General features: G+C 37.2%; 1 protein-coding gene across 3 annotated transcripts in view; it reads right to left on the bottom strand.

Moving 5' to 3' along the window:
* The window catches only part of LOC131038920 (uncharacterized), a 302,639-nt gene that overhangs the window by 24,886 nt on the left and 262,688 nt on the right, over positions 1-15,065 (bottom strand). For all 3 annotated transcript variants that reach the window (XM_057971505.2, XM_057971504.2, XM_057971506.2), the window contains exon 10: positions 4,841-5,051. In XM_057971505.2, coding sequence (XP_057827488.2) covers positions 4,841-5,051 — 211 coding nt within the window. The remainder of the gene's footprint in view (positions 1-4,840; positions 5,052-15,065) is intronic.

The raw sequence follows: 15,065 nt of genomic DNA, 5'->3' as shown, positions 1-15,065 counted from the left end.
ATAGTTGCGGTTCATCCGATACGGTCTTTTCCGTACAGGTCGGGCCCTGGGTACCAACGAGATGCGGTGCACGCACAGTTCGGGAGGTACCCCCTTTAGGTCTCTATACGTCCATGGGAATATGTCTTTAAACTCCAGAAATATTTTGAAGGCCGTTGCCTTCAGCACGGGATCCCAGTCATCCCTGACTAATATATTCCGTCGGTCCTCCTCCTTTCCCAAATTGGTTGCCTTCAGCTTGGACTCTTCAAATTGAATTGGCTTGTCTTTCTCGAACTGATGTGCGGGTGCCTCGTCCACTCGGGCTTCCCCCTCCTTATATTCTCTGTATTCCGAAGGAAAGACCTCCAAATCGGCGGGCTCCTCTATCTGCAACATGTTGCATTGAAAAAGTTCGTAGTCCTCCATTTGCCAATGGAAGAGCCCGTTAAGTGAGCACACCTCGTCTTCAGAACATCCCTCCAATTCGAGTACCCCTTCACTGGTTGGCTCCATCGCGTTCTTGCCTTTGCTTTCGTTGGAACCCCATTCCCATTTATTAGAGTCCTCTGAGTTCGAGTCGGAAGAGGCGAGCTCTTCACCAACATCTTGGGTCCGTAGGTCAATGATATATTTCCACCCTCCCTTCTCCATGGAGAGTGTATTTTTCTTCCAGTTATGGTTTGCCCTCGCGGTGATCAACCACACTCTCCCCAGGATGGTGTCATAGCCTTTCTTTTTCAGGGGAATAACTACAAAATCTAACAGGAAGGGCTGCGTACCAATTGTCACTTGTTGGGCCATCAATATGCCAAGTGGCTTGATGCCGTTTTGGTCGGCTCCCACCAGATTAAATGTGGATGGCCACAGGGTGGGTTTCCCCAGCCTCTTCCATGTCTCTTCTGGTAGTACATTCACCCCAACACCCCTGTCCACAATGGTGTCCTTCAGAATGGTCCCAAGGATGCCCATTTCTACCACAGCTGGGTGTCTACCACTGTTCAAGGCTAGTAACATCGGGTCAATCGAAGGGTTGACGAGAACCTCCACCTGTGGTGCACTCGAAGGTGCGTGTGTGGTGCTTAGCACATTGCTGAGGATGGCAGTCCTCAAATGTGGCATGGAGGCTAGAAGGTCTTTTACCTTTATCGACACCTCCATCTGCAAGACTTGCCCAATGATATTCTTTTCCGCTTTCAGGCGAGTTGAGGGACTCATCATCTCCGTGCTCTTCTGTCCTTCTGCCGCCATCTCTCGTTCAATGTCGGCCTTCGCCTCCCACAGTCTCTCCTTCTCTGTGCGGGGGTCGGGATACGTCTTCTTCGCCTGCGTGCGAGTGATTGCTAATACTTCTTTGTGTTCGCCCATCTTCTCAATATTGAGCAGATTCACCCCCGGCTTAGGACATTTTGTGTCATCGTGATCACCGGGGCCGCACCATCTACACAGGCTCTGGGGGGTTTCAGTATTCTGGCACTCTCGAGCGAAGTGCCCCCATTGGTTGCAGGTCCAACATTGAATGATTGGCTGCCCCTTAGTGTCATACTGGATTCTGCTCCGATTGTTGTTGTTGTTGCCTCTCCCTCCTCTTCGGTTACCTCTATAACCACCGGATGATGCGGTGGCGTCGGGTTACCCATATGTGGCAAACAGCCTTTGACGCATGTAAAGAAGGATTAAGCAAGCAGGAACAACATCCACCCATATCGCAGGAGCACAAAGATCAGATCAGACACAGCGGCATATTGAGGCATATCCTCTCTTTCAATCATGAACAGATTAGGCACTGCGAAATTTAAGATTAAAGGATCAAGAAAACATTTGAATCAAAGAGAGCATAGTATTTATAAGCCATATGTATGTATGTATGTATGTATGTATGTATCTATATATATATATATATATCAGTCAATTCTCTTTGGAACATTATAATGAGATTTACATTTGATACCAAAAGATTGTTGAAATTAATAAGGTTCAAGGCAAGTTTACAAACTATAAGAAACATAAGTATAATTATAAGAAAAAGTTGTTGAAAAACATATTAAGTGAAAGATCCCAAATGGATCCTTTTGCTGTTGCTGCTGTAAATTCTTAATTAAACATACTATATTTTTGTAATTTTCCGGTGATCTAATAGAATAGACAGAAGTTGCAGAAAGGGATTGTTTCTTTTTGGGTTTTGATGTTATAAGTAAAGTAATTGATAAATAGCAACAACTGTGAAATAAAACAGTAAACAATGTTCATATGTAAGAACACTTAAGCAATCTGAAAATACTGCAAATCATACCAGGCAAATAACCTAGTTTTGTATTCAGCAAGAATCCATACATTTATTTGGAGTTGTTCTCAATCTGGCTTGATGCCAGATGGAGGATTATTACTGGCAAAGAACAAGGAAGACCAAAGAAGCTGAATACAACCCTTCAAGCCAACATACAAACAAGGCGTGGTTGCAAAGGAGGGTGGAAGCTGCTGCAAATCACGTGCCAGCTGAAATAGACCAGCCACCTTGTTGAAACCCACAATATGCACGTTGAATCTTCAGGCCAAGAAGATGTGTCTTCTACCTCTAACAATCTCTGTGAAATCCTGGATAAATCCACTGTCAACTCCTGCTGAGGGCTACGTCCCACCAAGTTCAGACCTAGGGTTTACGTCCCAGACCAAAATCACTCTTCCAGAGCAATTCCCAAATTCGCAAGTTTCAAAATGATCAAAGATACTATCAGTTAGGTTTTCATCCCCTTATAACTCCTTTCCCTTTGCAAGTCGAACCCTAAAGAATAATACAGATTGCACTTTATAATTAAAGTGACACTTTCCCAATTATGGCATCAAACTATAGAAAAATATCACTTTATTGCGAATAAATAGCTTCAAGCATCCAAAAAGACTCTGGGAGGTGAGAATCATGTAGCAAAGTTCAATGCCTTTCCAACGAGCTATAACACATAGGCATATCAAACCAGATGAAGCCAAAAACCCCTTATTACTCCGAAATGGCTATATACATAGCCTTATTTTAATTTATTTAATCGCTAACTTAGGAAATATTTAAATATTTCCATAGATCCAATAATAGCCCAAAATAACCAGCCAAACATGAATCTGACTTTGTCACCTATTTGTGATTGATGCCGGACAAGATGGGCCAACTGGTAGTCCCATCCCTAAAATCTAGGGATGCTCCTAGAAACTAATAAACACACCCAATCTTCCTGAAACTGAAACCATGGTATGGTCCCGTGGAACCTCAAATATGGAAACTGCCACAACCTCCTAAAAAGTAGGGAATCTCCCTAAAATTAAGGAACTGCTCCCAATTTCCCACAAACTGCCTGAAACACCAACTCCGGATATTGAATACCCTGTGTGAGTCTCTATCCACCATTGCCAGCCTACGAGACCCCATAATAGGCTAACTCACATGTCTCTACTAGACAAACTAAAGAGGGGACATGACATTAAGGGGCATTACAATACCCAGTAAGCCATGTAATGAGATGGCATCTTCACTTTGGCCAAATTTATCCTAGAAATGCCTCCTGAAGCAAACTCTAAGACACCCCCAAAACTAAACTAGAACAGAAAACTGAACCTGAAAATTTGTTTTTGGTTGATGCCGATTGCTTGTGCAGCCAAATTCTCTTGCATCAATTGCTGAAGTATTAGCTAATAGCTATATTAGGATTATTTAGTCTCACAAGTACTCTTACCCAAGTAAGGCCCACTTGAGGTAAGCAGCTACTCATAGTTAGTTTGTCACGATTATTTCAAAACTGGTTATCATTTAGTATATTTCGTTGTTGATACTTGATAGTAAGAAGTATATAATCATGTAGCAATTACATATGCATTTGGTATGTGTCTTCAACTGAAACCATCATTTATCTTCATTGAAACTAACATTTATCTTTTACTGAAACTATCACCATTTTTTACTGAAATTTGAAACTATCATTTATCTTTTGCTGAAACTATCATCTATCTTCTATTGAAATTGATTTTCCCTGTTGTTGTAGCTGTTATCCAATTTTAGCTGTCAATGTCATCTACTTATAACTAAGAACTATAGCTTAGCAATATTGTCCATTTCCTGCAGCCATTCACTAGTTTAGTTTAGAGTTTAGACTTAGATTAATGAATTCTTTTATCTCTAGAAGCCTAAGTAAAAATCCAAATGCCTCCTAGTATACACACAATGCAAGCTTCATCTTAAGTTTATGACCCTGGTTGACATTGAATGTACCCTGTAGTGATTATTGGTTGCTTAGTATAGGATAACCTTATCGTTAAGTTGTAGTTCAAAACCATACAGCCTCAAATCATTAGTTATTATTGGAGAGCACATAGTGGCCAGCTATCAGCTTGTCTTCTATCCAAAAGTATGCTCAAATTCTATGTCCTCCACGTAAGTAGCCCTAAATTGAATATTGAATGTCCCCATATGAGTGATGCCATAGATTTTTATATGACTATTATCTTCTAGAGTTTGTATTTATATGTGCAACCTATTTTTTGTTGCTTAGTCTTATAAAATGAATGAATGATAAAATCAATACATTAAAAAAGGCTAGATAATGTCAGTTACTTTTATTCACAGTCGTAGATTATAAGTAATTTTTACTAAGCAGAAGCTACCCAATATCTCTTAGCCTTAAATGCAATTTAATAATCTAACTATAAAACAAACAAACAAATAAAAAGATATCCTGTAGAAATGACAAGCCATCTTGGTCTTTGATCTTTCCTACAACAGAAAAGGTCATTGCTTGAATTATTATTTCATGCTAAATTGGTTCACAAAAGACACTTATATAAGTAGCACAAAATAGTGATAAACTCAATTTGGTACCTGATAGTAACAAGCTTCAAAATGCAAATTTGGAAAATAAACTTCTGGAAGGCAACCCCAAAGACGACCAAATAAAGTATCACCCCCTATAAGATTTAATGCCCCAGCTACAAGGTTTTCTCCATCCTCAGCAACAACAAGCAAAACACGATCTCCCAATTTAGAGCCTAGCATGTGGAAAAATTCTCTTGTAAGAAAAGCACGACCCCACCTAGTAACATTTGTCAACATTAATCAACTGAAAAAGTAACCAATAATGTTATTGCAAAAAAATGTTCTTCCAACTTATTATCTCACTAAGAGATCCTTTCCACCTGTTAAAGTTTACCCTCATAAGTTAGATTCAAAACATTAAGGATTTCTTAGAATCAACCAAAGAGATTTAAGCTATGCATATCAATCTCCACAGTAAAGATAAGTAGAAACACAAGTCTCTTTATATTTTTTCAATATCAATCAACTCTTTCCTACATCCAAATCATCCATTTGAAACATTTTATGTTGTAAAATCCAGGTTGAACATAAACATGCACAGAGATAAGGTTCAAACATGCTCAGAGATTTCAAATAATTATGCACCAAAATGTACATCACGTGTATTCAAATGATACTTACCCTTCACAAAAATAAAAGAATGCACATGACAATAATAGTCCACGGCCTGTGGACTGAGATACTAAAAAATCGTGCACCAACATGTCCACTGATTATGTAATCTTGGTCAAGTTTTCAATGTACATATTAATTTCACAGGAATAATAACAGCCACACAATAGATATTTCAAGCAGTTATGCAGTTACATGTGCAGTATTTTTTTTATGTTTTCTTGGTAATGTTCAGAAATTGTATGCAAACATTAAAAGAAGAAAAAGGAACTAGAATTCACATGATTCAAATTATCTGTGTTAGAGAGCCAACAAAAGGCCTTGAACTTCACATTTCCATTGCGAGCTCGCCAAAGGAATGCAGCATCCCACCAATCATATGGTAGATACAAGGCTGCATCTTGTTCGCAAGCATTAACCAACCACCAAAGATTCCACACTTCAGATTTCCCCAGTGAACAAACCAAAGCAATGCAACTTCTGTGAGGCTTTAAAGGATTCCAAGGCTGCATTTCTGCCTCACATTCACCTTAAGATGACATGTCTTGGAAGCCCAAATATTGGCCAGAAGTGCTGTTTTGGAAACTATTGTCAAATGCAAAGGATTACAGGAATCAATAAGCTAAGCACTAAACACAACTCCCAAAACGTTAATAAACAAGTCACATTGAGTGGCATATCTAACACTGGCAACCCACTTATCTTGCCATGTAAAAGATTTCCAATAAGAACAATTTCTTTATTTCCTCTTGCATATACAAGTATTCGATATTTATGTCTAAATGTAAACTTACTTGCGTTGCTTGACTGATCAAACTTTCTATGATTTCCTTGTCTGTTGGACATTTCCACTGACAAAGCTTGCTTTGTATATTGCCAATTTCAACTTACACCTTGAATACTCACGAGGTTACTCATAGTTAGCACTTAACATTCAATTGATTGCACTTGGAAAGAATTCACCTCTGAGAATCACAAAATTATATTTATATATATATGTGTGTGTGTGTGTGTGTGTGTGTATCTATATATATATGTATATGTGTGTATATATGTATATATATCTATATATATATGTATATACATACATACATACATACACACACAAACACACACACACACATATATATATATATCAAATATGGTATCGAACCAAGTTGAACCTATTTGCAAAACAAAATGCAAGAATTTGCAGTACACCCTACCATTATTTGGTGAAAACAAAAATCACGGAAACAAGACAAACAGGCATAATCTAAGTGACAACTTGTAACAAACTTCTATATAAAACTGTAGGAAATTGATCTGATAATATTAATAAGACCTATGTATTACTATAACACAAAAGCCCAGAAGTTAGATGATCAGAGACAGCTGCAGGATCTATGGCATGCAAATCAGTTGGCAGCAATCAGTTTCCTCCTGACGACAAATAACAAAGCTATTATTCGGTACATTTGCCTTTGACTCTGCAGCACAAGCCTTTATGGATATAAAAAGATGTGAATTCTTTGTTCATTGGAGTGCATGCTTAGCTGCTTTCTTTCCTTTCCTGTGAGGTAGAGATTTTCCTTGTAATCAAAATGCTCAGCGGATTGAAAACATTTGTTCTCTTAAGTAACCGAAGAGATGCACTTTTATAGAAAAAGGAGGCTCGAAATAGTAAGTCAGACAAAATTTTAAGAGATGTTGTCCAAATCAACAAGAACTCCTGTAACGAACACAGTTTTTTTAGCTGTGATTGTACACCTAAGAAACTAAACTTTCATACTCTCTTTGGTCTAGTTTGTGGTCAATAGATCATCATTTGTATGCCAATCCAATCAATTGTGGTTTCCCTCAGTCAGTTTGCAAGATCATGCTGTGAGGATCCATGTACTTCAACTAACACTTTTGGTGGGTGATAATGATGATATCAAAGATAGTCAGAGATCAGCAACATGCAAGAGCAGAGCAAGGGCAATTACAGGGCAGAAGTAAGGACAAAATAGCAAAGTGACCATATAGATGGTTTACTCCACCTAATCTTCCACCTCAGCATACATCCATAGAGTTGGCAGTTGGCGCATTGTTCCATTGGTTAAACCAAATGAAATCTCTGCCCAGGCCTGAAAAAGTGGTAATAAACGGACAAACTTTCACACAAACTCATGAAACTTAGTTCATTGATGGTGACACACATTTTGAATGGCTTGATCATTGGTAATTTCTGCCCAAACTCTCACTTTTGGCTGGAGTGTTGGTAAAGTCCACCTAAACAGTCTGGGCACACTTTTTCTAGGGCTAAAAGAGTAGTTTTTCCCACTAAAGGTGATAATAATGTTAATGATTTCTGTCCACATTTGTGAGATAGAGTTCAAGTAAAGGAGGCACACTTTTGGGTGGGTTATTCCCTTATAAAATTCCAACTAGCAGTCTTAAAAATGGTAAGATTCTAAGTGAACTCTGCCTTAGTATAGTGAAATGGGGCTGAAATGAATCAGACTTCAGACTTTTTGGTGGGTTAAAGCCTCATGCATTTCTAACCAGTCATGATGAAAATTTAGCAAACCTATAAGTGATTTCCACCAATTTACTAATAGGGAGAAATTTCCTAAGTTACTTGTTCTGGTTTCGGTTCAAGTTCAGGTTTGGCAGTTTGGTTCATGGATTTGCTCCCAAAAATAAAGTTGCCGATTGGGTTTGTCCATGCTAAATATATAAAAAACACAGATACACACATTTTGCTATTGACAACCAAGAATTCAGTTAATGCCACATAACATGCATACAATATAAAAAAGCACAATTAAAAAACAAAATATTACTTCAATATCAATTTGCAAACACAAATGCAGACCTGATTTATCTTAATATTAAACAATAGATATTTGTCATGACATTCAAGTCTAACAAATATCAATAAAATAAATTATAATGCTTGTACCTTCATTGCATTCAATTTATGGTAAGATATTCAATGTTCAGTAGATATAGTAATGAAGACTTTGATGAACTAGACAATTTATAAATATTAAGATAAGATGTTGTGTCCCCTTTTTTAGGCAAAATTAATCAGAAAACCCCTAGCCAATTATTTTATCTTCCCATAGGCTGATGGGCTAATGCAAGGGAAATAATTTAATTGTAATGTCCCCTTCTTGCATGTAAGCTTATTTCCTATAGTTTCCCATAAGCCAATTTCGATTAAACAGGGGAAAAGGAAATTAATTACTTAAGTAGTCAAAAGTAATATTTCTTATATTTTTAAATTGGCTACTTATTTAATTATTTAAAAAGTGAAAAAGTGACTTTAAGTTGTGCAAAAGAAGACATTCGGCTCAAGGGGGAAAAGGGTGGTCATTTTGCACGCTTAAAATGATTCTTAAATATTCTTTTGAATATGCAGCCAAAAAGGCAAATTAATATTTTATTCACTAGGAAAGTTATAAAAGGAGTTGTGAAGAGAAAAAGGGTTGAATTTTTCATATCTGCTTTGGCTCTAAGCAGCTTGAAATTTTCTTATTTCTTGAGGACAAAAACCACTAAAATATACCAGTTTCGAAGACAAAAAACCCTCCTACCTGGGTTTAGTAATTTCATCCTAAAGTATAGTTGTGCCAACAAGTGAACTTTTTCCAATTTATTATTGAAGATGGACATTTTTTATGTTTTTTGACATGCTAAGAGTTTGATGTTACTGTGTTGAATTTTCGGTAGGATTTTGCAGTGTTTGTAATGAGTTTTGGGAGTGCCATATAGGTCATACCATATCATTAATGTAGGTTGTACCCCTTTTCCCTTAGCAAGGCATCAACTGTATTACGAAAAATTAATGATAGAAAGATTATCAAGATATTCTATATTTGATATTAATGACCTTTATATCCTTACTATAGTTTGGGCGATGTGTCTGATTATTGCTTTCTGATTGTGTGCACTTTACCTTGTAGTGGGGTGGGTTGAGACCCCCCTCTTACTCGGTTGTCAAAAGGCTCCTTGAGAACTGTAAATATATAACAAGATTATAAAACAACTTTGATACTTTAGCAAGAACATGTGATCACCCTTAAGTATTCCGCAACAAGGCATGACGTGAGTTGTGTCTCACTTCTTGTAATGTCCCCTTCTGTAAATACCCTAGTTTTTGCCCTAAAATCACAATCCCAAGTAAGGAATGAAATAGAGATATCATTTGCCAATTGGATCCTAATTCCCTCAATCATGTTAGATATAAAATCGATATTTCCTACTAGGGTTAGGGACATTATCTTAATCATTATTGCAAATTACATAATATACATCCGGGATTCTTTTAAGGTTCTACCCAAACAGCTCGTCGTCATTATGGAACACCAGTTGGGAGATCATACGAGGCACCTCGAGTCGTTCCATCCATCCCAGGAGCACAAAATGACGACCATCATTCGGCATCCCAGCCCCACTCGGGGTGTCTCTACTAGAATGGCTTCCTAGCTACTTGCCTTCCTCATATGCATTATCTACCCTCCATAACAGAATGGCAGATTGGATACGAACTTTAAAGGGATCTTCATCATCATCAATTATGCACATATATATATGTGTGTGTGTGTGTATTAACAATAATATGTTAATTACATCCATTCATAAATGGATGACAAAATAGCAAATCAGTAAGATCATGGTCCATGCATTATGCATCAGACCCACACTTGTATAATGCATAGGGGCTGTATGCTGAATATTATTCATTTCTCCAAATTCTTATTTGATCCATCTCTCTTGATTTTCAGATATACTTATATTTCTTTATATATCTATTGATACCTTTTCTGCTATCTTATTTTCTCCTTCCCTTCTGAATTCTTATTTCAAATCCCTCCATATCTTCTGATCTAAATCTACTCTAGATCTCCTTTAATTCCACTTCATTCCCCACATTCCATTTGATCCTTCTTCCCCTTTATATCTTCCAATGTGAGGGAAAGGTCAAACCTCTTCATCATGTGATGGGGCGCCAAGCCGATCACCAAAACACATAAAGAACGTCCAGGAACTTCCAATCAAACCACAGGGCAATAATGATAGGAAGTCCAGGAATTAACCAGTTTCTACATGCTTCCTGTCATTACTGTGACATGAACAAAACAAAGAGTAGCTGAATTCTATAACATAAATATATTGGAAACAGGAACTATGAATAACTAAATTGATTAAATAGCACTATGTTTGCATAAAGACCAGGGGACAACATTATTAATCAACAATACAGATATTGAACACCAAAACCTTAACTTTATTACTGCACATCATATGATGATGATTACATTCAATGATAGAAGTCTACATTCAAACATTTGGCCATACACCTGTTCAGTCGGCTCCCTCTCTACATTTTGCTATGCCTCTGCAACTCAACAACTATCTTGCACTTCTTTTTTGTCTCTAAACACCTCCTCTCCTACTCATCACTCTCACGACTCTAACTACCATCTTTTACCAACATATTTACTTCTTACATTGCCTATCATTGTTCTACCTTTTATGTGCTCAAGTTCCTCTTTAATTTTCCTCAATACGTTCTTCTACGATTATCCTTTTGCTTGCTTATCGCTGGGTCATCCCTAGCCTGTCTTTGCCTACCGATTTCTTTTCTCCCATACGGCCTCTCGCCTTTCTATGCTGCAACCATTCTATAAAGGGTTTGTTCTGTTCCCAAAACTGATCGGCTTTCTCTACATTTGAATCGGGACTTTCCTTCCCGTCCAAATCAAACTCAACTGTTCAGCCTCTCTAGCCTCTTCCGACAAAATCATCATTTTGCCTCTGTTTTCCCATTTTATCTCTTGGTTCGGTTTCTCCCAAACTGCTCAATCACTCCTGACCATTTCATTACCATTTGTAACTAATTTTTTTTAAATGCTCATTAATTGTCCATCTCCATTTTGCCAAAGACAACTAATTCATTTTGTCCAACTTCCTACTCATGTGGCGACAAGTTCTATAACCATCCAAACTGAATCCTGGCTACACAAAGCTTAACAAAACACTTAAACCATAAGTTAACACGATGCTCCTGCATCATCATGTCTGCCTTTTGTAATACCCTCTGCTGATTTGAACCTTGGCTTGTAGAAATTGACCTCAAGGAATATTGTCGAACACTTTGCATGCAAACTAATAGAGCTGATTTCACCAATAAACTGAATTCCACTGAAATAGACTTGTGAACAACTATGTAATAACATTCAAATTGCTTAATACTCAACATGGCATTTTGTCAAACACTAGGCAAACATACTACAATATATGGAAAATCTGAAACTCCTTATTTGCTGATAAAAGACTGATTTTGCAATGTAAATGTGCACATACAATTGCCTTATAGGCTGTGACAAATATTCAGACTTGTATTCAACAACTGCAATGCATAGATATGAAAATATGATGGAAGAAACCTGGAATTGGATGCTGTGGTGATCTGCAAATGAAATGGCAGCCTCCCAAACTTCTAACCAGCAAGATGAATACCCAAGCAACAATACATCAGCTGTTGCTAAACCTCAGAATTTTGCAATAATAAATCAGCTATTGCATATGTGCAATAATACATCAGCTACTGCACAACCAAACCCTTACAATGAACAAACTAAACTTGCTGCAAACACTGTTCACATACTGTAGCAGCACTATTCATGGCACTGTAGCGAAAACACTATTCATGGCACTGTAGCGAAAACACTATTCATGGCATTGTACCAAAAACGCTATTCACAACACTGTAGCAAAATCACTATTCATTGAATTGTAGTTAAATCACAAATGTGCCCTTCTCTATTATAAAATCCAATAAACTCAATGTGTTTCCTGAGATGAAAACACCATTAATCCTCCTGACTATGTCTTCCAACAGCGAAGAGAATGCTAGCAAAGAGGGATTTCGTCCTCCAAGCCCGATAATCATATTTCTAGGAAATCCAGCAACATAACATTAATCTCCATCCAAGCATGCTAAATGGAAGCTCTTCCATCTCTTTTATAGTGTTCTCACAAGGGCCCATTCCTTTGTTTTGTCAATGGGATAAAACATAACTCCCTTTATGTAACTTATGTCTCCAATGTATTATAAAATAAAGGGGACTCTTTTATTTAAATATTTCCCACTAACTATAGTCTATGCATAAATAAAGGTAAATATCTAATTTTTAACTTTATAAAATAGCTTTATTAATGCACAATAAATCATGTCAATGATAGATAAATCTTCTTGTCGATAAACAATTACCATCAACATGTCACTGCCACTGGATGTCCAGCCATGTCCAAAATGACTTACTATAAATAGTAAGTATGCCCAAAACTGTTTGAAAATCCCTCAGAAAGACTTGCAACTGAAACTATCTAGGCCAAATGGCCTCTAAGCCCCTTTAATGTCTTGGTTAACCTACGGGACCGTGGGGAAATAGGCTAACGACAACATCATGCTATGAATGCTAGAAAGGGGGCATTACACCCTTTGGCAGGAGTCACAACCTTTCACATTAGCACCCTTTGAAAGAGTACAACCCTTCATAATTTCTGCCCTTTTGAAAGTGTCACTTCCTTATTTACTTCCCATTCTTTTCCCTTCCCTTCATCCTTCCTCAATTCACATGCTTCCTTCTTTCTTCCTTTCTCCATATCCCGCCATTCAAATGAAGTTCCTTCTCCCTTTTATATCTCATGTTTGAGGGTGTCATAACTTTTCATTTCATGCCTTTTGACCATTCATTAAACTTAACTAAATTTTACTTATTTTAATTATATTTTTTTATTTTTTATATTTATTATTAGCATTTATTATTAAATCTTATTTCATAATGGGTACATTACACTTCCACAACCTTTGCAATAATTGATAAATTTGTGCCTCTTCCTTACAACTTAATTTGTCATTAGTTAGTTAACTAATGCAGATCGTGATTCTCCTTCTTGGACAGCGATTATGTAGAAGAATAAAAATTGTTAATGCGGTTTGCATTGTCTCCTCATGGATAGCGATAAGGTGGAAACAAACTATGCCTTGGGCTGATCTGTTTTATCCCTTCAATCCTACATTGATAACTGATCAAAACATCCTTGGCCTAGCCTGCCACACCTTGGACCATACAATACTCTATTACTTGTTTTGTATTAGAAATTGGATGAGGTCATACAGTCTCCACTCCTTGGAATTGCTTGCCCACAAGCAACCATAGATTCGGATGTTGGAGGATTGGTTCATTCTCTCACACAGTATCTTCCACAGGTAAATCCTTCCACTTGATATATGTTGATGTGCTTTTTAGGACACCTCGAACATAGAATAAAATACTAAGTATTCTATCCTCTCTTGAACAAAGAAACCTTATATGCTGAATAATATGATCAAATGAGATAACTCCAAGGTTTACAATGCGAACAATTGACTTTATGCTCGGGATAGACTTAGTGATATATGATGTGATAATGTTGGAATCACAAGGGGACTTCCGTTTATGAATCTTAACTAGAACATGGAATGTTACCTATCTCACTTGGAAAATAAAGACAAAAGGAGATAGGGTTAAGAGATCTAATCAAATCATAAGGACAATGACAATAAAGGATGATGCTTTGATATATGGATTCCATAATCAAGCTTTGCTTCGCCATGCGGGAACAACTACACAAAACTAATACAATCTCCAGAGGATAACTAAGGGTTTTCATATCATGAACATTCATTCAAACACCCAATACTGACACATATCCACAATCGCACTAGTGCTTAACGAGGTTTAGGCTAACTTTGCATTGTAGCTTACAATCAGCAAACCACGAAAAGTATGAACTGGAATTCCATCACATATCATTACACTTCATCAAATACCCAAGACTGGCGCAATTCAAATGAAGATCCACAACTGAACTTGTGCCTTACGATATTCAGACTAACCATACACTGCAACTTACAATCGGCAAATTACAAATAATATGAACCAAAATTCCATCAAATACCATTGCATTTCTCCATTATAATCAATGAGCTTTATCTAAATTTGAGAAGTAACAAGAAACCATGCAACATGTAGAAACAATACATAGAAATCCACCATGCTTCAATGAAAATCATGTATTAACTTTAACAAGTCTTGGCAACAATTTCAAGTTTCCCCCTACTCTACTACTACTTTTATTCGCTTCCGCTATTAACTATTCCTTATTCACTATTAACCTTTACAAAGGAGAGGACTGATCTTTATATAGAGGTCTCATTACAATTCAATGGCTCAAATTGATTCAAGGTCAATGGCCGAGATTCCAAGATAAAACCCTAATTAGGGTTAGTTAGAACTAACTCCATTCGACCAATGAAATAATTACATCTTGATGGGCACATGTCCTTCCTTCAATTCGAACCAATAAGAAATGAGATTAGGTATGTGAAACAATATTTGATGAATTGCCATGTGTCACTTGCTCCACCTTTGGATGAGTCAAGTTCAACGAACTTGGACAAGTTGATGTGAGATAATCTAATTGATTAAATGATGACTAGGATGCCACCTCAGCTACACCATGTAAATCATCACGAGGTGTTTGTGGTTGAGCAATATCTCTTACTACTCAACGTAATCTAGTTGCTCAATGTGATGAA

This window comes from Cryptomeria japonica, chromosome 3, assembly GCF_030272615.1.
Source record: "Cryptomeria japonica chromosome 3, Sugi_1.0, whole genome shotgun sequence".
NCBI lineage: Eukaryota > Viridiplantae > Streptophyta > Pinopsida > Cupressales > Cupressaceae > Cryptomeria > Cryptomeria japonica.
The sequence above is the reverse complement of the archived record's forward strand: the minus strand, read 5'-3'. Positions and strand labels throughout refer to the sequence as shown.